Raw genomic sequence first — 23,222 nt, 5'->3', positions numbered from 1 at the left:
TCACACCCCTCATTATCCAGCCTAGATCCCACCTTTGCAATAACATACAACACTCCCTATGCCCTCGGGCTTGGGTTACCTTTGTCTTTTCCTAGGCTACAGCTGTCAAAACTCAACCAGAGATAGGGCCATGATCCACTTCCTGCAGGATCTGCTGTGCAGAAGCCTCACACTGCTGAGAAAGCCACACAAGAGAATAAACTTTCTAAATGTGTGGTCACCACCGCAAATGAACCCTTAAAACTTTGCAGAAATCCTGAATTTCTCTGGTTAATCACATCTCCATTCTCTGCAATAACACTGCCACACCTTTTCCATTCTCTTTGAAACTTTAACCGATACTTAGATACTTAGTTCCCCTTCACTCTGCAACAAACCTTATTTTCTATCTCACAGAGAAAATAGATGCTGAATGTCCAGTTGCATAAACAATAACTTGAAACCGGCCCTCTCTCATTCTCCTGCTTTGGTTTCTTTGTTCTCACATCAGCTGCCTGTGAGATCCCTCAAGGAAAGCTGCTCTTCAGGGCAGGTTGCCAGGCCCCTCCCTGGGGACCTGAAGCCCCATGAGAACACAGTATCTGATGCCTCCTTGGGCAGTGTCAGGCTCAGCACCACCCCGAGAACCTTGGTCAGCTTTGGCACCTCGGCACTGGCCCTAGGCTGCCTGTCTCTGCCTCACCTTCACAGCCTTCTTTCCTTGCCTTCCTAATCCTTTGTCCTGGGCACTCACTCCCATCCAGGCTGGCAGATGAGGAAACAGCGGCTAGGAGGACCTCTCCATCCTGTCCCCTCCCCGCCATCACTCTATCAGGAGAAATATGGCGTATGCACATGAAAAGCTAACACACATCCAAGAACTCATCTTGTCATCCTTTTAATGAATACAATTCAGAGAAGAAAAACACATCAGCAAGGCAGACACACTCACAGGGGGCATGACTAAACCCTTGTTCCCCTGAACCCCTCTGGACAGAGAAAGCATTTGCTTTGCCCTCCAAAAAAGCAAAAAGCAAAGCAAAGAAACACACACACCATTTGTAAATCTTGTGGCTCAATTCTTTAGGTCACATTTCCTGTAGTTTGGCTCAGAAGGAAACTGATCCCAAGGCCAGGAGGACTGGCAAGGAGTCTTCCTTGCACTGTGAAATATTTGTGGCCCAATGTTGCCTTTATTTACCCAGAACATTCAATGTGCCTTTCCCCCCATCTTTCACATCCGCTCAGAGAAGATGTTAATTTTCTGAAATTAAACACTTAGCTTGATTACTGTTTTGTTAATTGCTGCATTCAGAAACCCCTGGTGCTCCAGCCTGTTTAACATGGATGATACTGTGAAAATGATAGGCATGGAGCTAGCACGCAGGCGGACAGACAGCAGCACTGGGATGCCATCCCGGTACCCCCACTGTGCTTGCTCAAGCAGCTGGGTCCCTGCCAGTGAGGACCTGGTAGGACAGGCCAGGTCATAGCAGAGTGGCTCCCACAGGGCCATGGCTTGGGGGTACAGTACGCACAGGTAGCCCTGAGTCTCAACAACATCTAGGAAGAATGTAGGTGCTTCACTCCAATCACAGCCCTCCACCCAAAGATGCCTGATAAAGAAGGGACTACAGAAAGAGCTTGAGCTGCACCATTTACTGATGCCTGAGATTATTTTAAGAAAGAACTGAGGCATTCAGTCATGTATATATTTAAATTATTAAATGTATTAATGAATAAATTATTCATTCAATGGGCATTTATTCAATTCTTTCTGTGTTTCAGGCACACACCTAACTAGATAATATTCACTAAGACAGATATAGGGCATACTCTCTTGGAAATTAGAGTGGGCTTGTGGAGCTGACCTGCCATAGGGGTGTGGAGCGGACCCCTCCTCCTGTCCACCCTCTTTCCTAAGGACACAAGGTGAAAGCAACTATCTCATAATCCAACTAGCGTTTCTCCTGTAAGGAGGGTTATAACGATCTCAGATGAACTTTGAGCAGAGTAAGGAACTTCCTACAGTCTCATGGCCGGCATCCCCATTGTCACTTCCCAAGTTATAGACTTAGAGTGCCTGACCCAAGATAGACTAAACTGAGCAAATAAGGTCCCTGGGTCCTGCGACCCCCTAGTTATCCTAGTAGGGTATTCTCAGCTCTCCTTGAGCTGTTAAAGCAGTATCACTGGCCACTGCTCAGGACCAGAAATGGGAAATTCCCATGCCCAGCCACCATGTGGCCCAGCAGGTGATATCCATCCACGAGAAATTCAAATCGGCCAGTTAGTGAACACACCGCTGTAGTATACAACAACCACACCTGGAAATGCTCTCTAATGGCGGGCAGTTACCTCCTAAATTTTAGAATGTGTGACTTGGTGTCATAGCAGGGGGTAGTACCAAGGGCCCAGCTGGGGGCCTATACCCCCTCATGTCACTTCCCACAGTCATTTGCTCACTTTGTGACTTTTCTGGTTTCAGCCTCTGATTTCAGGCTTGATGGGTACTGTGAACCAGAATGTGCCCCCGACAGAAGCACAGGTCTGTGTCGGTTTGGGTTGCTGCTGTGTATCTTGAGCAGTACATGGCACACGGAAGGCCTCAATAAATATTTCCTGAGGATGGGAGTGGAAGGGAACCTCTAACAAGCAGGTACCCTTGATTTGGTACTTGATACATAGTCACAGAGAATGTGTAAAATGAATACATTTCCGAAGTTGAAGCACTCAAATGAACAAACCAATCCCTTTGAGTGTGGTTGAGTCTGTGTTCCTTGAAATGGACCAGGGCTCATAGCATCACTCTAAGCATCATTCCCTGAGCATCATTTCTTTGAGCTCCACAAGAGGAGGAAGATACCTGGTTACCTGGCTGATGTCACCTGTGAACCACCAGGACACATTCTGATCGCCACACCCCTGACAAACACATTCTGATACTCACCTGTGAGAACTAAAGGTATCTGACAAATCCTTATAAAGGCTCTCCATGCCTGGCGTTGTGTAGTCCCTCCCTCACAAAGCTGGTGGTTACTGAGAAAGTTTTATTCTTCACACAGCTCCACATCTAGTGGAGAACCCCAAGGCTGGAAGCCATGACACTGGTCACATGCAGTTTTCCCTGCTGACCTTCTTAGCCCAGCAGATAACACAGCACCTTTTGCAAATGGTCAGGGTTTTTCTGAGGTCACTTGGAAGTTCTTTTTCAATGCCAGAGCTTAAAAAACAATAAAAACAACCTTTCCAGAATTAACAATGAGAAGAAAGCTGTGAAATAAACTATGAAATTGAATTAAGAACAGTAGAAATTTTATTTACTTAAGTTTTTAAAACTCTTCTTTATTAACTTCAATGAAAAGTTTTCTTCAAAGTCATTCCAGTCTTTTTAAAGTTTTCACTCAATCTTTTCTCTGCTCTGGAGCAAATTTTGCCTGCTAATTTCCATGAGAACATCCTTTAAAAATGAACTGGTTTCAACATATGGATCTTAATGCTCTACATTTTTACAGGCAGCAGTGTAATATTGTTTTAATATTTAATTTTGAGATTTACATAATATCTTCCCTCCAAAGAGCTCAATATATTGCAATATCATAAAATTCCTTTTCATATTCAAAGATTATTCTTTATGCATGCAAATACTATATTTAACCAAGGAATAATGCAAATTAGGTGATGTATTCAGTGGAATTGATGGGCTAGGTAATTCTTTTGTAGGAAAAGTAGTGTATCTGAGTGCCTTTAATTGTCTAAGAACTTCAAAAATGCCTTAGAAATGGACAAACTATAGGGCCTCATGACTATTAACAGAAGTAGTGCAGTATTTTCTAAACAGAATTAAAGAATGGGTGGTGTCTGTGTTGTGGGCATGATGAATAGTGTTCCACAAGCAATAGACACAGCAGGCCATACATGAACTGTGTGTACTATAAATGTCAGACATAAATTGTGCCGATGGGATCATGCAAGTGAGGGAGGAAGTGTTGCTTCTCCAAATAGGAAGAAGGAGGAAAAAAGACAGAGCTCCTCGGAGCAGCAGCCTGACCAGTGCCAGGTGCCCAGGTTCCGGGCTCCACGCCCACCCTCATCACTAGTTCACTGGGATGCAGACTTTGCCACCTTCTTTCCTGGTGCCTACTGCTACCAGCACAGAATGGACAAACGGATGTCTGTTACATATCTGATACAGATAATATCAGTCCCAGACAAAGAGACTGAGAAACCTCGGAAGGAAACAGCCTAGGGAGAAAAATCCCAGAGAGCAAATGGCTCTCTGGCTCAGGACACATTCTCAGAAATGACGCTAATCTTCTAGTCCACAGCACAGTTTACAGAGTGTTTTTTTATCCACTGCCCTGTTTGCTTGTCACTACAGTACTAGGAAGCAGGTATCATGGCTACTGTTTTGTAGGCAAGATGAGAGATCTTGGCAGTTAAGTGAACTTGCACAAGTCACGTGAGGAGCCGAGAGGAGAACCCCAGGAATCCTGCACTGCTCCTCTGCCATCATGAGCCCAAGAGGTGAGGACAATGACTGCCTCATGGTAAAACAAGATGGAAAACAGCACATTTACCAGTGATGCTTGGTAAATCAGATTAACCCTCTGTATCAGAGGTTATGAACCACAGCCAATAGGCCTAACCCAGAATCAGATTTGTTTGGCTTTAACATTTTCTAATCAGTTGTCAACATTTTAAATCTGTATTTTCAGCTTATAAAATCAGGCAGTGCAGGGCATGGCAACTCTTGGTGAAGCTGAACAGTGGTTGCCTCTGTGCTCATCAGTTCCCTGTGGTCCTCACTCCTCTCTCCGCCTTATACCACCTATGCTTTGCTTCTTCCCATCACCTGCCTGCTTCAGGGGCCTTTGAATTTGTTCACCTTGGCTTAGAGGTCCCAAATTCATGTGCTAGTCTCATTCATCTTTCTTCTCCCCCAAGATTTCCACTTTTTCCTCAATTCTGACATTCTGATTCTAGTTGGCTGAAGAGAGAAGTAAAGTTTGTCATTTATTTAATTCTCTCTGACAGCCAGATGATCCAGCCATCAGACTGAATCTGGGGCCAGATGCCAGAGAGTGACTGCAGGAGTTAGTGGTGATAACAACCTCTCTGCAGATCACTTGGCTACTGAAACAGAGAGAGTTACACCTGATATGCTCTATTTTAAACTCATAGCAGCTGTATTCAGCACAAGGCTGCATCCCTGAAGACCACACGTAAACCTGAGCTTGCATAATTCATGACCAACCCTGACCGAAGATGGTGTACAGTTTTTTTGACAGCTAAAGTGGCCCAGCTATCTGGCAACAACTTAGAGGGGACTTACAGCTCCCACAGCCCACCATAAGGCAATGTTTTCTCAGTGTGAGGATCAAATGGCCACAAACCTGAGTTTGAAACTCAGAAATATCATTTCTGCCTGTTCGATACTGAACAAATTCCAAAAGTGCTCTGATCCCAGTTTCTTTACCTGACCCATCTCATCTCTGCAAAGAACTCAGCAGAGATTGGCATATTGGAGGTGGTCAAAAATGGCAGTTCTCCAATACTGCCTTTGGATTGAAAAACAATCCAGGCCCAACCCGCCCCGCCCCGCCGCCCGCCGCCCGCGTCCACTTGCCCGGCCTCCCAGGTCTCGCCCGCTCTCGGGCCCGCCCCCGAAGACGTGGAGCGCCGCGGCAGCCGGGATGACCTGCCACCAACCTGAGAAGTAAAGCAGGCCTGTTAAGGAAGCATAACTACGTCTTCCCTAAATTTATGTCTAATACCTTGGAAGAGGATATTTATCTTCCTTTCCTATACTATATCGAGACTACTGTTTGATTAAATTGTGTGACCAATAAGTTACTCTTTAATTACTTTCGTATGCAATTTCTAAATCATCAAGGAGTTACAGAATAGAAGTATTGATCTGGGTGGCTAAAGATACTAGAAAACAAGCAGTCCACAGGCACGAGAACTTAAAGAGCAAGAGGAAGTGAAAGGAAAATTAGGGCAAGGAAACAGATAAAAGAAATCACCCATGAGGAAGAATCAGCAGAAAACTCCAGGCAACATGAAGAACCAGTCCAGAACAACCCCGCCAAGGGACCATGAGGTAGCTGCTGCAGAGGATTCCACCTATACAGAAATGCTAGGAATGACAGAAAGGGAATTTAGAATACACATGTTGAAAACAATGAAAGAAATGATGGAAACAATGAAGGAAACTGCTAATAAAGTGGAAAATAACCAAAAGGAAATCCAAAAACAGAATCAAATCAGAGATGAATGATATGAAGAATATAAAAAGGATATAGCAGAGCTGAAGGAAATGAAACAGTCACAGGGAACTTAAAGATGCAATGGAAAGTATCAGCAACAGGTTAGACCATGCAGAAGAAAGAATTTCAGAGGTAGAAGACAAAGTTTTTGAGATAACTCAGATAGTAAAAGAGGCAGAAAAGAAGAGAGAGAAAGCAGAACGTTCACTGTCAGAATTATGGGACTTTATGAAGCGTTCCAACATACCAGTTATAGGAATTCCAGAAGGGGAAGAAGAATGCCCCAGAGGAATGGAAGCCATACTAGAGAATACTATAAAAGAAAATTTCCCAAATATCACCAAAGATTCTGACACACTGCTTTCAGAGGGCTATCGGACCCCAGGTCGCCTCAACTCTAACTGAGCTTCTCCAAGACACATTGTGATGAACCTGTCTGAAGTCAAGACAAAAGAAAAGATTCTGCAAGCTGCCAGGAGTAAGCGCCAGTTGACCTACAGGGGCAAATCCATCAGAGTGACCGCAGACTTCTCTAATGAAACTTTCCAAGCAAGAAGACAATGGTCATCTACCTTTAATCTACTTAAACAGAACAATTTCGAGCCCAGAATTCTGGACCCTGCTAAGCTAAGCTTCAAAATTGACGGAGAAATCAAATCCGTAAATCAAATACTTACGGATATACAAACATTGAGGAAATTCGCCACAACAAGAGCAGCTCTACAGGAAATACTTCAACCTGTTCTGCACACTGACCACCACAATGGATCAGCAGCAAAGTAAGAACTCAGAAATTAAAGGACAGAACCAAACCTCCACACTGATGCAAAAGATAAAACTAAGCAATGGACTCTCACAAAATAAGACGAATAGAATACTACCACACTTATCAATTATCTCAATAAATGTTAATGGCTTGAATTCCCCACTGAAGAGACATAGATTGGTTGACTGGATTAAAAAACACAAGCCATCCATTTGCTGTCTGCAAGAAACACACCTGGCTTCAAAAGACAAATTAAAGCTCCGAGTCAAGGGTTGGAAGACAATTTTTCAGGCAAATGGAATTCAGAAGAAAAGAGGAGTTGCAATCTTATTTTCAGATACATGTGGATTTAAAGCAACTAAAGTCAAAAAAGACAAAGATGGTCACTTTATATTGGTCAAGGGAAAAATACAACAAGAAGACATTTCTATTCTAAATATCTATGCACCCAATTTAAATGCTCCCAGATTCTTGAAACAGACCTTACTCAGTCTGAGCAATATGATATCTGATAATACCATAATAACAGGGGACTTTAACACACCTCTTACAGAGCTGGACAGATCCTCTAAACAGAAATTAAACAAGGATATAAGAGACTTAAATGAGACCCTAGAACAACTGTGCTTGATAGACGCATATAGAACACTCCATCCCAAAGATAAAGAATATACATTCTTCTCATCACCCCATGGAACATTCTCCAAAATTCCAAAATTCCAAAATTCCTGGGACACAAAACAAATATCAACAGAATCAAAAGAATTGAAATTCTACCTTGTATCTTCTCAGACCATAAGGCACTAAAGGTGGAACTCAACTCTAACAAAAATGCTCGACCCCACCCAAAGGCATGGAAACTAAACAATCCTCTGTTGAATAACAGATGGGTGAAGGAAGAAATAAAACAGGAAATCATTAACTTCCTTGAGCATAACAACAATGAAGACACAAGCTACCAAAACCTGTGGGATACTGCAAAAGCAGTTTTGAGAGGAAAATTCATCGCTTTAGATGCCTACATTCAAAAAACAGAAAGAGAGCACATCAATGATCTCACAAGAGATCTTATGGAATTGGAAAAAGAAGAACAATCTAAGCCTAAACTCAGTAGAAGAAAAGAAATAACCAAAATCAAATCAGAGATCAATGAAATTGAAAACAAAAGAATCATTCAGAAAATTAATGAAACAAGGAGTTGGTTTTTTGAAAAAAATAAATAAAATAGATAAACCATTGGCCAGACTAATGAGGAATAGAAAAGTAAAATCTCTAGTAACCTCAATCAGAAATGATAAAGGGGAAATAACAACTGATCCCACAGAGATACAAGAGATCATCTCTGAATACTACCAGAAACTCTATGCCCAGACATTTGACAATGTGAAAGAAATGGATCAATATTTGGAATCACACCCTCTCCCTAGACTCAGCCAGGAAGAAATAGAGCTCCTGAACAGACCATTTTCAAGCACTGAGATCAAAGAAACAATAAAAAATCTTCCAACCAAAAAATGCCCTGGTCCAGATGGCTTCACTCCAGAATTCTATCAAACCTTCAAGGAAGAGCTTATTCCTGTACTGCAGAAATTATTCCAAAAAATTCAGGAAGAAGGAATCTTCCCCAACACATTCTATGAAGCAAACATTACCCTGATACAAAAACCAGGAAAAGACCCAAACAAAAAGGAGAATTTCAGACCAATCTCACTCATGAACATAGACGCAAGAATTCTCAACAAAATCCTAGCCAATAGATCACAGCGTATCATCAAAAAAGTCATTCATCATGGTCAAGCAGGCTTCATCCCAGGGATGCAAGGCTGGTTTAACATACGCAAGTCTATAAACGTTATCCACCATATTAACAGAGGCAAAAATAAAGATCATATGATCCTCTCAATAGATGCAGAAAAAGCATTTGACAAAATCCAGCATCCTTTTCTAATTAGAACACTGAAGAGTATAGGCATAGGTGGCACATTTCTAAAACTGATTGAAGCTATCTATGACAAACCCACAGCCAATATTTTACTGAATGGAGTAAAACTGAAAGCTTTTCCTCTTAGAACTGGAACCAGACAAGGTTGTCCTCTGTCACCTTTACTATTCAACGTAGTGCTGGAAGTTCTAGCCAATACAATTAGGCAAGACAAGGAAATCAAGGGAATCCAAATGGGAGCAGAGGAGGTCAAACTCTCCCTCTTTGCTGACGACATGATCTTAGAGAACCCCAAAGACTCAACCACAAGACTCCTAGAAGTCATCAAAAAATACAATAATGTTTCAGGATATAAAATCAATGTCCACAAGTCAGTAGCCTTTGTGTACACCAATAACAGTCAAGATGAGAAGCTAATTAAGGACACAACTCCCTTCAGCATAGTCTCAAAGAAAATGAAATACCTAGGAATATACCTAACGAAGGAGGTGAAGGACCTCTATAAAGAAAACTATGAAATCCTCAGAAAGGAAATAGCAGAGGATATTAACAAATGGAAGAACATACCATGCTCATGGATGGGAAGAATAAACATTGTTAAAATGTCTATACTTCCCAAAGAAATCTACCTATTCAATGCCATTCCTATCAAAATACCAACATCGTACTTTCAAGATTTGGAAAAAATGATTCTGCGTTTTGTATGGAACCGGAAAAAAACCCGTATAGCTAAGGCAGTTCTCTGTAACAAAAATAAAGCTGGGGGCATCAGCATACCAGATTTTAGTCTTTACTACAAAGCCATAGTGCTCAAGACAGCATGGTACTGGCACCACAAAAACAGAGACATAAGACACTTGGAATCGAATTGAAAACCAAGAAATGAAACTAAGATTTTACAACCACCTAATCTTTGATAAACCAAACAAGAACATACCTTGGGGGAAAGACTCCCTATCCAATAAATGGTGTTGGGAGAACTGGATGTCTACATGTAAAAGACTGAAACTGGACCCACACCTTTCCCCACTCACAAAAATTGATTCAAGATGGATAAAGGACTTAAACTTAAGGCATGAAACAATAAAAATCCTCAAAGAAAGCATAGGAAAAACACTGGAAGATATTGGCCTGGGGAAAGACTTCAGAAGAAGATTGCCATGGCAATTGCAACAACAACAAAAATAAACAAATGGGACTTCATTAAACTGAAATGCTTCTGTATAGCTAAGGAGACAATAACCAAAGCAAAGAGACAACCTACACAATGGGAAAGGATATTTGCATATTTTCAATCAGACAAAAGCGTGATAACTAGGATCTATAGAGAACTCAAATTAATCCACATGAAAAAAGCCAACAATCCCTTTTATCAATGGGCAAGAGACATGAATAGAACTTTCTCTAAAGATGACAGACGAATGGCTAACAAACACATGAAAAAATGTTCATCATCTCTATATATTAGAGAAATGCAAATCAAAACAACCCTGAGATATCATCTAACCCCAGTGAGAATGGCCCACATCACAAAATCTCAAAACTGCAGATGCTGGCGTGGATGTGGAGAGAAGGGAACACTTTTACACTGCTGGTGGGACTGCAAACTAGTACAACCTTTCTGGAAGGAAGTATGGAGAAACCTCAAAGCACTCAAGCTACACCTCCCATTTGATCCTGCAATCCCATTACTGGGCATCTACCCAGAAGGAAAGAAATCCTTTTATCATAAGGACACTTGTACTAGACTGTTTATTGCAGCTCAATTTACAATCGCCAAAATGTGGAAACAGCCTAAATGCCCACCAACCCAGGAATGGATTAACAAGCTGTGGTATATGTATACCATGGAATACTATTCAGCCATTAAAAAAAAATGGAGACTTTACATCCTTCGTATTAACCTGGATGGACGTGGAAGACATTATTCTTAGTAAAGCGTCACAAGAATAGAGAAGCATGAATCCTCTGTACTCAATTTTGAAATGAGGACAATTAATGACAATTATGGTTATGGAGGGGGAAACAGAAAGAGGGAAGGAGGGAGGTGGGTGGGGCCTTGGTGTGTGTCACACTTTATGGGGGCAAGACATGACTGCAAGAGGGACTTTACCTAACAATTGCAATCAGTGTAACCTGGCTTATTGTACCCTCAATGAATCCCCAACAATAAAAAAAAAAAAAGAAAGAAAAAAAAAAAAGAAAAACAATCCAAGCCTGAGACTCTCTGAGTGATACAGAGTCCTTGAATAGTCACGACTATGTGCATTACTTGGGGTGTGATGGAAGAAGATGAGGGCCCTCTGAACATCAGGATGCAGCAGATCTTTGGGGTTTCCCTAGATGAGCTTGCTTCTGAGTGAAAAACTCTACTATGCTCAATGACCTAAAAGATGGTTACAGAATCTCCCAGGCCTCTTCTTAGATTACAACTCTTGGAGTCAAGAAAAGCCTATTGTTGGAAACAATTAAATGGGGATCCCAGAAGGAATGACCACTGTGAGAACGGGTCAACATAAGGCAGAAGCAGACGGGCGACATCCTGCTGACCTTCTAATCCCAGATTCTGCAAATCCCTTTAAGTCCCTGATTCTTTATCTGAAAAATGGGGAAAATAATGTCTAGAACATTGTGTAATATGAGTATTAAATGAGTCTACATAATCCAAAAATTCTCTGTGAACTCAAAAGAAACAAACATGAAGTATTACCTGTAATAATTATTACTCGTTTTTCAGTCAGGACCCACCCAATGGTCCTCAGCCATTTCACAGTTTGGGAACTTTCAGATACAGAGAAGACACTTGATAAACAGTTATTGGTTGACTTAACAATCAACCCTAGGACGGGTCTTATCAAAGTCTTTACCTGTCACCTACCTAATCATGACCCAAACAGCAGGCTAGTGGGTGCCACAGGTACTGACAGGGTCACACCATACCATGAGGCCAGGGGAGGCAGGCTGACCTGAACCCATCCAGAGAGGACTAGCTCAGGGGTATGCTGGGAAGGGGTTAGACATGTCATGACCTTTTGGTGACACCTGAGGCCACTCACCTTATCTCTTAATGCAGTGTTTTTCAACCTTTTTAATCTCACTGGACACTGGAACCTATGGTTAAACTTTCACGGCACACTTAAATTATGTTGCTCAAAAAGAAAAAGAGAGAGAGAGGGTAAAAAAAAATACACTTACTGTGCTTTGAACTTCTTTCAAAAATAATTTAATGAATAATCTTTAAAAATTTTCATGGCACACCAGTTGAAAATTATTGTCTTAATTAATGTGAGTCATTAGAGTTTTTATGATGCCTACTATTTAGTCTCCCTTCCCTATCTGGTAAAATGCATAATTTCTGTTCATGTTTCTAAACTGTTCTCACAGAGGTTCTGATTTGAATGTTTATTTTGATAGCTCTCATCATTTTAAAAAATGCTATCTGTTGGTTGAAAATAATTTGCATTCATGTATGGATTCACTAAACCAATGTGATAGCATCACGTTCCTCAGAGTCACACAGCCCCCAGTTTAGAAACTACGGTCAACTTGATTTTTTTTTTTTTTTAATAACCATGTGCTACTAAAGAGCAGATACTTCTTTCTCTGTGACTGTAAACTTTCTGACACCCAAACTCCAGAAGTACCAAAGAGGAATCATGGATTGGAAGGTGATCATGGCGGCTGGGACTCCAAAATCAGGGAAGATTAAGATCAAAGGGCCCGTCAGAGGCAGGACTAGAGGCATGAGAAATGTGCTGGCTGAGGAGCACACAGGTGAGGACAAAAATAGTGTTGGTAACATGGGGACCCGGCAGGAGCCTTGGCCCCGCAGCTCCGCTGCAGCCTGGGAAGACGCAGATGGAAAGACAAGCAGATGGGCAGGTTAGGGAATAGCGGGGCGAGGGAAGGGAGGGGCAGAAATACAGCAAACCAATATAAGTGGCAGGTTTATTCTCACATGCTCAGAGAGAGGGAAAAAACAGCCAAGCCCAGAGTAACATGACAGCCTGGCAGAACTGTTATTTCCAGAAGCTGGGACACTGAAATATTTCCGCCAGTTTTCTGCCTTCCACTCTCTGAGGGAAATACTCCTAACAAAGGCTGCCCATGTTACATGCTTAACACGATGCAGAAATCACCCTTCCCTTTTCTTTGGGTAAGACAGCATGTCGCAACCTTTGTCTCCATGACACTGAAGCTGTGGCCACCAGCTGGAGGCGTCCACGCTTCCAATCCTATTTTCTCACTACACACGTACGCATGTAAACACGTGACCATGCACATACACACAAACTCCCCACATGAACACACACACACACACACACACACACACACGGCAACAGCGCAGCCATCTGGACAGGCACGCTCTCCCGCAACACCTTTTTTTCGTCTCTGTTCTGACAGCTTAAATTCAAGGATCATCTGCCATCAAAGACGCTTGGTATTAAAAGAGGCAGAAGGAATCTGAGGGTGGGGAGGTGAAGAACAGCGAAGGATGGACTGGGACAGAGGAGGACAAGAAGGGGAGGCCCAGAGGAAGACAGCGCAAGGAGAGGCGCTTGGCTCTGGCTGTGCTGCACAAAAGCCGTCCTTTTAGAATTGTGGATTCAGACAAATCTGTAATTTCAAATAAGATCGTTGTCCACTGCCACGGCCCCCTGCCTGTAGGTGTGACCCTCACTTCCCCTCTGCAGCTTTGCACTAGCACTCCAGGAAGGAGATCACCCATTTCTCTCTATTTCCCTGGGTATTTACTGCACAGGTACAGCATTTTCCCTTGCAGCCTCGTCCTCTGCATCTATATTCTAGGAAGTCTTTAGCTAATAAGTTTCAGGGGAGGGACGGTGGTGGCCAAGCATCCTTGTGTTCCTCACAGCGTCAGCCACAGCTCGGCCCGCTGTAGACGCTAAGTAACCCTCCCTTAAAATGAATGAGTAAACAAATGGATGAGTACACGAATGGACTGGTTAAACGGCTACAGAAGGAAATGGATGGTTGCAAGAGTTGTGTGAAAGGAATAAAGAGGAGTAAAAGAGAAATAATGAAGAGAAGAAAATGTGTTCTGAGCTGTGCACGCCACAGGGGTGAACTGGCTACCAGGAGTGATCTATTGCCAGAGATCTGAGGTCTCTATAACAGGTAGCATGCCTCTGAGCAAACTAAAAAGGAGAATGCACTCTGGAATTACATGGTTTTAATTGAAAAATAATCTATGAAGGCAATACTGACTTGATCATATGATTTCTGGAAAGTTTCTTCTATCGGGTCCCATTAAAACATCACTGGTATTTCTGTTCTCAGGGTCTATCAATGCCTCCACTCAGCTGCTTACCCATCCGTCTATCTACCCATCCATCTTTCTGTCCACCTCCACACCTGTCTGTCCATCTACCTTTCTAACAGTATTTGTTGAACTGGATACAGAGTACTGAGTCCACTCTGGCTTGGATGTATGTCTTTGCTTTTGTACGGAGCACACAAAAATAGCCCAGTCTGAAGCTCCTGAGAGGTGAAACACTACACCTGCCTTCTCTTTGACCACAGATGTCCAACATCTGAAAGCTATACCCTAGAGAGGGCTGCCTAGCAGGGTAGGTGTGGCCACAGCTGTGTCCCTGCACAGACAAAAAGAGCCAGCTACACAGACAGACAAAAGGAGCACAGAAGCGTTTAGACTTACCAGCTTGGTTTGTGGTGATGTTGACAGAGACGTGCTGTGGGGGAAAGGGACTCTTGCTGGAGACTCCATTGATGGCCTGGATATCAAAGGTGTAGGGGGTGTGGGCCCACAGGCTGCTGATGGAGACCCGGCCCTCGGTCAGGCCCAGCTGCCTGGGCACGAACTCCACATTGTCGTCACAGCGGGAGCAGCTCCGGCGGTCCGCCCGGCACTTTTTGCAGATGATGTTGTAGGTCACATCATCCCGCCCACCTGTCTCCCTTGGAGGGTGCCACTCCAGAATGATGGACGTCTCGTTGACGATGGAGATGACATTTCGGGGACCAGACGGAACGCCTGTGGGTAGATAAGGGCCCAGTGAGGGTAGGCAGAAGCTTCCTTGTCCAGTGTTTTCTGCTCGGTCTCTGCCGGTTCCCCTGCCCCTTGTCATGCGCACTCTCCCCTTCCTCAACCCCAAATCTCCACGCTTCAATCTATATAGGAAAAAAAAATCCTGTGGACAAAGATGGCAAACTGCCCCAAACTCCCCTTTCATTCACGTGTGATTGAATTCCACTGGGGATTTCCTTCTTTCAATCACATGTGCTGAGAGGGGGGGACCTGAGTTCAAGTCTTTTATTCTCAGGACCAAGCCACACTCTTTAGCTAGGTTTAGCGTTAGTAAAGTGTGTGCATACTGGATAGTTACAGGATTCCTTGTCTTTTAACTGGTGTGGAGTGCAAGGGTAGAGGGCTATGGGGGCCCCATCTAAAAGCCCCAGCAGACCCTGGAATCTTGCAGTGCACAAAATCTCATACAATTCGGGATCTGTGCGGTTTGTGCATGGTAGCAGGCGTGTTTCTCTGTAGGACAGGCTGCCAGAGCACCTGAAGAGATAAATATTTACATTGCACCAGCTTTGGTGCATAAAGACCAGAAGCAGAGTTGGGTGGGAGAGAAATTCACACAGCCACCGTTTTTTACCCCATGACATAAGGAAAAACACAGGAGCATGTTCCAGACATTCTGCTAACTGCTTTGCATGCATTACCTCATTTGTCCCCCTCTAAGAGTCCTACTGAGAAGATGTAATAATTATCTGATTTTCATAGAAGGAGAAACTAAAGCTTAGAGAGAAGGCTGGCTGAAGGTCACATAGGTCTATAAGAAACGAAGTCAAACCCGGGCCTGCCTGATTCCAAAGCTCATGTTCTTCTTAATTAACTACAATCCTGATGTGAACAGATTCTTTCTCTACAAAGTAGCTAGGCTCGCGGGGACTCACAGAGGACAACCTCTTCCTTCTGGACAGCTCTGTTTATGGCTGCTATTCACAGTTTGGCAAAAGTAGAAATGCCTTGTTGTAAAACTCTGGAAAGCCTGGTTCTTTGCAGGAGAGCAAAATGTTGCTGAATTAATGGCCAAAGTGCTGGGCATTTTAAGATCAGGTTGGAGAACCTGCTGCCCAAGAAAAGAAGAGATTATAGCCTAAGACCCCCAAGCCCTGCATATCCTCAATGTCTAACAGATAGAAATGAATTCTGCCCAGAAACCCCACTTCTGAACGACAGGTCTGCAGGAACAGCCGCTCCAGATAGTAATGCATTCAGAATTTGTGCACGTGACCGTCGCCAGCTGAACGAAGACATGTGTAAAGTGGTTCATGCTGGAGACAGGAATCAAATGCCAACATGCAAAATGAGGGAATAACAACAAGGTCGGGGGGCACCAGGAAAGGAGTCTGTGTTGAATCAGTCAGCAGCAAGCAGCAAGAGCAGAAAGAAAATATTAAATCGGGTTCTATTAAAACATGAAAGAAGATCAGTACCACACTATATAAAGCCTGTTAGGCCTGAGCTAAAGCACAGTGTTTGTGCACGCTTGTGACAGCGCAGAATTCATGAAGCGTTTTTACTGAAGTCTTGCAAATAGTGCTTAAGCATCCCCCACCCATCTGGCCAGGGATAAATATCCATCTCTTCAAATTCTCACACGGCTAGTACCAGGAAGGCAGTCTGCACTGTCCCAGGTGGGCTCTTATGCTCTCACCCCAATTCGTTAATGTCCATACTGGTCAACGCCTGTCTTGAACATACATGTCTGTCTGCTTCCAACCGACTCAGATCACAGGTTCCCAGTGGTCAATGACACTTCTGTTTGCCTCACCTTCACAGCAGCCTCGTCTCACCCACAGAACATTGTTTCTCATCTCAAAATATATATTTAATACATTGACCAAGCGTGTGCTTTATCCTGGGCATGGGGTAAATCTTTCTAAAACATTGCCTTGCAATGTTTCTTTTCTTGGGCAGCAGGTTCTCCAACCTGATTTAGACATGCTGAGGCTATCACTCAGAAAGCAGCCCCGAATGGAGGGGCAGAGGCAGAACCCTCCATCTCCCCCACTGTTGGGGACCTCACCACGTCAATTATCCCCTCCCTCCCCATGAACTTTAATGTCATCTTCTGCCCTGACTCCAACTTCTCAACTTGAGCTCACCATTTTCAAACCAAAACACCATCACCCGGCATCTCTCTACCCTGCAGGTTCTTTCTTCTTTCCTCCCCAGTCAAGCTTTCCCCAAAAGGAGTCCACACTTGCTGCCTCGCCCCCTCCCTGCTCTGCTCATTGCAGTCCGGTCGCTTCCCTACCTACCCCTCTGCCGCAAATGCTTTTCCTTTGCCCTCCTGCTTGGCAAATCCAGGGAACACGATTTAGTCCTAACCTCCCTTGACATGCTATGTATTCACCACCCTGGTCCTGGGAGTCACATTGTCCTGTCCCCCAGCACAAGGACCACCACCACAATTTGCCAGCTCTCCTTTTCTTCAGACCTTTCTCTTCCTTTATATCCCTATCGCCTCAAAACTCTGGGCTTCATCAATGTTTTCATCTGATTGCAAAATCCTCCTAATGAATTCCCCATCATCACTTCTGCCAGTCTCTGATCCAGTCTCTTCTACCTGAGTGTGAGTCCCAAAATGTATGTGGACTCAGCATCCTCTGCACAAACACCTCTGCTCTCTGGCTACCCAACATGTTTGCCCTCCTTTCCAAGTCACTCAAGTCCCACAGGGGATTGCTGCTCTGGAGCCCCTCTCCTGCCCTTTGCCCTCACCCTTCATACTGTGACTTGTAGGGGCATTCCTGCAGTGTCCTCTGCACGCTAAACTCTCATGCCTCTGGGCCTCCACACAGTGTTCATTCCTCTGTCTGGAATTGCTATCCCTCTGTATCTATGTCATGACCTTGGAGATACAGCATTCATTCCACAAGGAGCTTCCCTGATGTCCAACAGTCCTACATGGCCCCCTCTAGGCTTGCAGAGCCCAGACTAGACACCTAAGCCAGATTTGAGCATTACATTGTGATGGTCTCTTCCTCTGCTTAACCCTCATCAGGGGATGGCCTCTTGCTAGGCAGGGGCAGATGTCTGGTTTGCTTCTGTGATTTCCATGGCCAGACAGCACTTTGCCTGGGGAGGCCCTGGTTTCCCACCTCCACCCAATATGCCTCGCTGAAGAGCCCACGTGTGTACCCGCCTCTAGCGTGAGACAGGATGCCCTGCTCTAGGGAGGGGGAAGAGCCGCAGACAAGCCTGGGCAGTAGCAGCAGTGAGGACCAACAAGTGACTCCAAGGGCAGAGGATTTGGTGAAATAAAAGTGGATCATGAAGAGCCACATGGAGTCTGCTCTGTCCTGATCTAGAGGCATCCATGGCAAATGGGCAGACCCAGCCTGGCCAATTCTGCTTCATGTCTGTTCTTCTCAGGAAGAAAAGCAGCAGGTATCTGGGAAGGGTTTAGTCCATGTTTACTTAGAAACAGCTATTAATATAGCCCCCTTCTCAGTCATGTGTGCTTCTCAGAGCAGACGCACCTGTGGGGCATGAACAGAGACTTCTGGGGGTCATGGTTATTGGGTCCAGGGGAAAATACACATGAATTCTTTTCTTCCAAGAAGAAACAACATTAAGGGCCCTTTCCCTGAAATGTGGCTCAGGAGAGCTAGGAGAACCCAAGCAAACTCTGGTGTGCATCCTTCCCGGGCCTCCTCCCAGGCAGAGGGTTTGTGTTTATCAGAGTGAGCACCCAGGCATACTTGCTGAGGGGACCTGAGTCTGGGCCACAAGCAATGCCTGGATCCCCATTCGCTATCCATTCATTCATACATTTACTCCTTCAACAAATACTCTCTACATTCTTTTAGGTACTTTGAAGGCAGAAAGTACAACACGGGCAAGCTTCTGTTTTTAAGGAGCATATGTTTTGGTGAGACAATACTAACAAGATAGAAGGAAGCACAGAAATAAATGAGATGATTTCAGATAAGAATGAGTCCCTGGGGCTCAGATGGCACTCTGGCAATGCTGAGCTCTGTCTCTTATTCCCACCAGGCCTGCTCAAGGCCTGGCAAGCCAGGGCCTTGTGCTTGGGTGGTTAAAATGACGACAGCCCCAGGAATCTGTGCTCCAGCATCCTGATGAGATGGGCATATTCCTGCAGGTAGACTGCTGGCTTCCTTCATGCCTGAATGTCAGAGTAGGTTTAGCCTCTGCATAACTCTCCCTAGGGGCAAGTGCTGGGCCAGCTCTCCACCCACACAGGCACTGCCTCCTAGCCCTACTCCTACAGGGAGTATTCATCCAGGATCTGGGCCCCCCAGCACCATCCTGTGAAGAAGGCCAACTGATGCAACCAAACAAAAACATTATAAGGGGGAGCAGAGAGGGAAGCTGGAAGGGAGGAAGAAATCCGCCATTTCCATTGGCAAAATCCCTTGGTGAACGCAGTGCTGGGGCTCAGCACCATGGTCTTCTGTCTGAGTTCCCTGCTCTTCCTTGTTTTTCTTAATTACATACAGACAGGTTTTTTGAAGCCTTTCTGATCTGTTGCCAAGGTTACTACTGATGAATGCATTCTGTTAAAAGGGCTAGAGTAATTCAGGCCTAAAGGATGGGAAAGTGTTGAGCTGTGATTTTCTGTTTGGGTGGGAGGGGGCGTGGTGGGTCCTGGGTTATGAGAATGGATTGCCAATATCTTCCAGATATTGGAAGTTGGCTCAGGCTGCACGGAGCAGGGCTGTCATCGGGGCCTCAAAGAGTTAAACATGATCCTTCTAGACCCACAGAGCCAGCCCAAGTGTTCCTATATTAGGGTAGAATCTCCTGCTTCATAATGTGATTTGGGCCTGATGATTTTTTTAAAGCATAGAGAGATAGGATGGGTGGAAGAGAGAGGGTGAGTTTATTTGTAAGCATTAAGCTGCAAATAAGAGCACTCCTGAGTAATCAACGGTAAAATCTGCTGAAGACATGTAAGCCCCCAAAGCCAATTCCTTTATCAGGAATCTTAATAAGGCCAGCCTCCTGGTCTCAGGCTTTATAAGTAACTTCCCGGCTGGTGCAAGGTGCCAAGCAGGTAGAAACCAGCCATTGCATTGTTGCAGCCAGGGCTGTGTCCTTGGACACCTCTTCATGGGGAGCTGGTGAAGGCAAGGACCATTGTGAAGTGACACTCCCCTGGAAAACCTCTATGCAGGCGGGATCGTGTTCCTCTGCATCAGGCCAGAAAGGGGCCCTCCCCACTCTGCACAACTCCTCGGAGAATGTAATGAAGGCAACAAAGCTCTTCCCAATCTTGAGATACTTTACTAAGAAGAATATGTTCCAGCTCCATCCATGTAAACATGAAAGAGGTAAAGTCTCCATCTTTCTTTAAGGCTGCATAATATTCCATGGTGTAAGGGTGATTGGTGGGATTACACCTACGGTGCATCTTACAAGGGTACATGTGAAACTTAGTAAATGTAGAATATAAATGTCTTAACACAATAACTAAGAAAATGCCAGGAAGGCTATATTAACCAGTGTGATGAAAATATGTCAAATGGTCTATAAAACCATTGTATGGTGTCCCATGATCACATTAATGTACACAGCTATGATTTAACTAAAAAAAAAAAAAGCTCTTCCCAAGAAAAGCAAACTTGTGTTTGAATACACATTATTTTTCAGACTCTGAGAGGGTTCTTAGTCCTATGAAACAACAAATGACACCCTCACAAGTTAAAAAGTATTCTCCAGTTGACTGACCTTGAGAAAGTGAACCTCTAAGCCTCAATTTCTCATCTGAAAAATGGTAGTTCTGAGAATTTAATGAGATAACTGCCTGAAGATTTAGCTGAGGCAGGTACACAGAGAAACTGAGTAATGGCACTGGTTATTTTTAGTAGTATCTGCAGTGTCATTATTGGATCATCTGGAATCTTCACCTGCCCATCTACATAAGACTGATCTAGTTCAACTGCCCTTCCTTTGGCAGAGACCTCCCATTCAGAATTGTACTGAGCATTGTGAAAGCCATGAAGATTTACAAATCATGTTGGGGAGCCCAGATGGAGTACTAGGAATTATGAACACATACAGTTAAGGTTCAAAATGATACATACACAAAAGGTTGCAGATGTTTGGGGAAAGGCAAGATCAATGCAGATTGATGTTTAGAGATGATGTCTGGGAGTCCTGTGAATAGGTTTTGAGCTATACTCAGGGGGATAACACCTTAGAGTCTGCCTACTCCAGGGTGCATTTTCCAGGCCACCTGTCCCTAGTAAGCACAGGAAGGGGGGGAACCCTCCCCCTGAGCACGGGGTTGCATCACAGAATGGGTTCAGCTCCTATTAGGGCCTGGGCCTGTGACCTGCATGTATGTGAGTCTGCTTTCTGGCCTCCCAAGAAGTTGTCTGACTTTGACCTGGTCTCTGGTCTTCATTGTCCCTCCCCTGAGCTCTGGAAAAGGAAACCTCTCCTGTATTCCCACAGCAAACTGTATCTTGTACTCATTCTCCCTTTAGGAGAAAAGATACAGCAGGATCTGAGAATGGGCCAGGAAGGACATTTGATACTCAAGACTCCTGAGTATTATCAGTCAGGAGAATGCAAGAAACACAATGTTCTCATGGCTGAGACAAGATTGTAGTTTGGAAAAATGACTTCAATATCAACTTCAATATTGAATACGTACTTCAGTATGGATTTCAGCATTCTTCAATATAGAGTGAAGGTGAAGAGGTGGTAGAGAGGGAGAGCAGAAAATGACATTGGGGCAAGGGATGGTGAAAGAGAATGCATTGTGGGTGGCTGAGAAGGTGGCATGGTCCAGAATTGGTTCTCCAAAATCAGGGCATCTCTCTCCCCATTGGTCACTGTGATATAGCTACTTAAAGAAGCCATGTCTGGACAAGTGCTTAAAAGGCTTCCTAGAGAAGATACAAATGTCTTTGAGATTTTATGGGAAACAGGAATCAAGAAGCAAAAGCAGACATAGAAATGGAGAACACAAAAATCTGCAGGAAATCAAATCAGGCTGGGAATGACACGTTTGCCTTAAGCCGGGATGGGTTGGAGGGTAACATAAATCAAAAGTGGAAAAATTTTCAGTTGCCAGAAATGTAGTAGAGTTGTCAAGTAAACATGAGTTCAGGTTCATGTTCAGCTTGGTTTCTTCTTGGGGTATTTGAAAACAATGCCAAATGGAAAGAGAACAGAACCGAACTGTTATTCTTTCGAGCTGCCATTTGTAGCTATGGTACTGTTGAGTCTAAGTTCAGCTCTCTCTTTCTTCCTCCCCCTGCAGCAACTATGACACTGATGCCTTTTCCACCACGTCCTCAAACAGCGCAGAATTCCTGGAAGAGGTCAGAAAGAGCGACCAGTGTTCAGAGGAAAGGGCTGCGCTGCATTGCGCCGCGCTTGTTCAGAACCTTGGAGAGAGGCACGAGCATGCGTGTTCCCCACCCCTTCCTCCCACTAAGGTTCCCCTGCTGGCTGGCAGTGTGGGACTTTCCAAAGACTCTGGGTCAGGCACCCATAACAACACCCCAATAACCGAGACTGAGTGCTGGTAGCAGGGGTCGTCAGGTTTTAACATGGGGGAGGGCAGGGAAGCTATGGAGGCTGTATTGGAAAATCAGAAATAAGATACCAGGGAATTGTGGAAAGTATTGACATCAAAATGGACAGACTGGTGAGTCATTTGATAAATGCTAAAGACATTCACCTCTCAAGAGCAGATGTTAGGAGGGGCTTAGGACCTTTAGAAAGAAAATAGATAAAGGATAGTTTGCAATCTCTCAGTGATAATGTACCAGACGTATGGGGCATTTTTGGTTCAATATGTAAGCAGAGTTTGAAATCTGAGATATCCTTTCCAGAGAGGGAGTTGTGCTAGGGGCTGAGGAAGCAGGGGCTAGAAGCTGGCTAAGGCCTGTCTCAGTAAGAGCTCAGGCACCCTTTGAGGCTCCCCTTCCAAACGTAAAAAATGTCCACCTGGGGCAAGGGAAAAAAGAGCATTATAACTCAGGGAAATCATGTTGGTATACTTTTCTAAATGGCCATGTGAGCACACCCTTTTAAGGGACAATTTTATGTCACCTTTGGAATCAGTTTTAAAATGAACCCCAATAGCAATTTATTAGGGGCGGTTGTCACAGATTTTCAGATTCATATGGAATGGGTTGTATATTGGCATAACCTCTCTACGCCTCAGCATGCTACTGGTAAAACTGGATGACGATAATTGCAACCCATAGGAGTTTGTAA

At 44.2% G+C, this 23,222-nt stretch overlaps 1 protein-coding gene across 2 annotated transcripts in view; it reads right to left on the bottom strand.

Annotated features, from left to right (window-relative positions):
• Positions 1-23,222, bottom strand: part of EPHB1 (EPH receptor B1) — a 449,583-nt gene that overhangs the window by 112,859 nt on the left and 313,502 nt on the right. For both annotated transcript variants that reach the window (XM_053600199.1, XM_053600198.1), the window contains exon 5: positions 14,640-14,975. In XM_053600199.1, coding sequence (XP_053456174.1) covers positions 14,640-14,975 — 336 coding nt within the window. The remainder of the gene's footprint in view (positions 1-14,639; positions 14,976-23,222) is intronic.

This window comes from Nycticebus coucang, chromosome 8 (genome assembly GCF_027406575.1).
Source record: "Nycticebus coucang isolate mNycCou1 chromosome 8, mNycCou1.pri, whole genome shotgun sequence".
NCBI classification, from domain to species: domain Eukaryota; kingdom Metazoa; phylum Chordata; class Mammalia; order Primates; family Lorisidae; genus Nycticebus; species Nycticebus coucang.
Note: the sequence above shows the minus strand (reverse complement) of the source record. Positions and strands in the feature narration are given on the sequence as shown.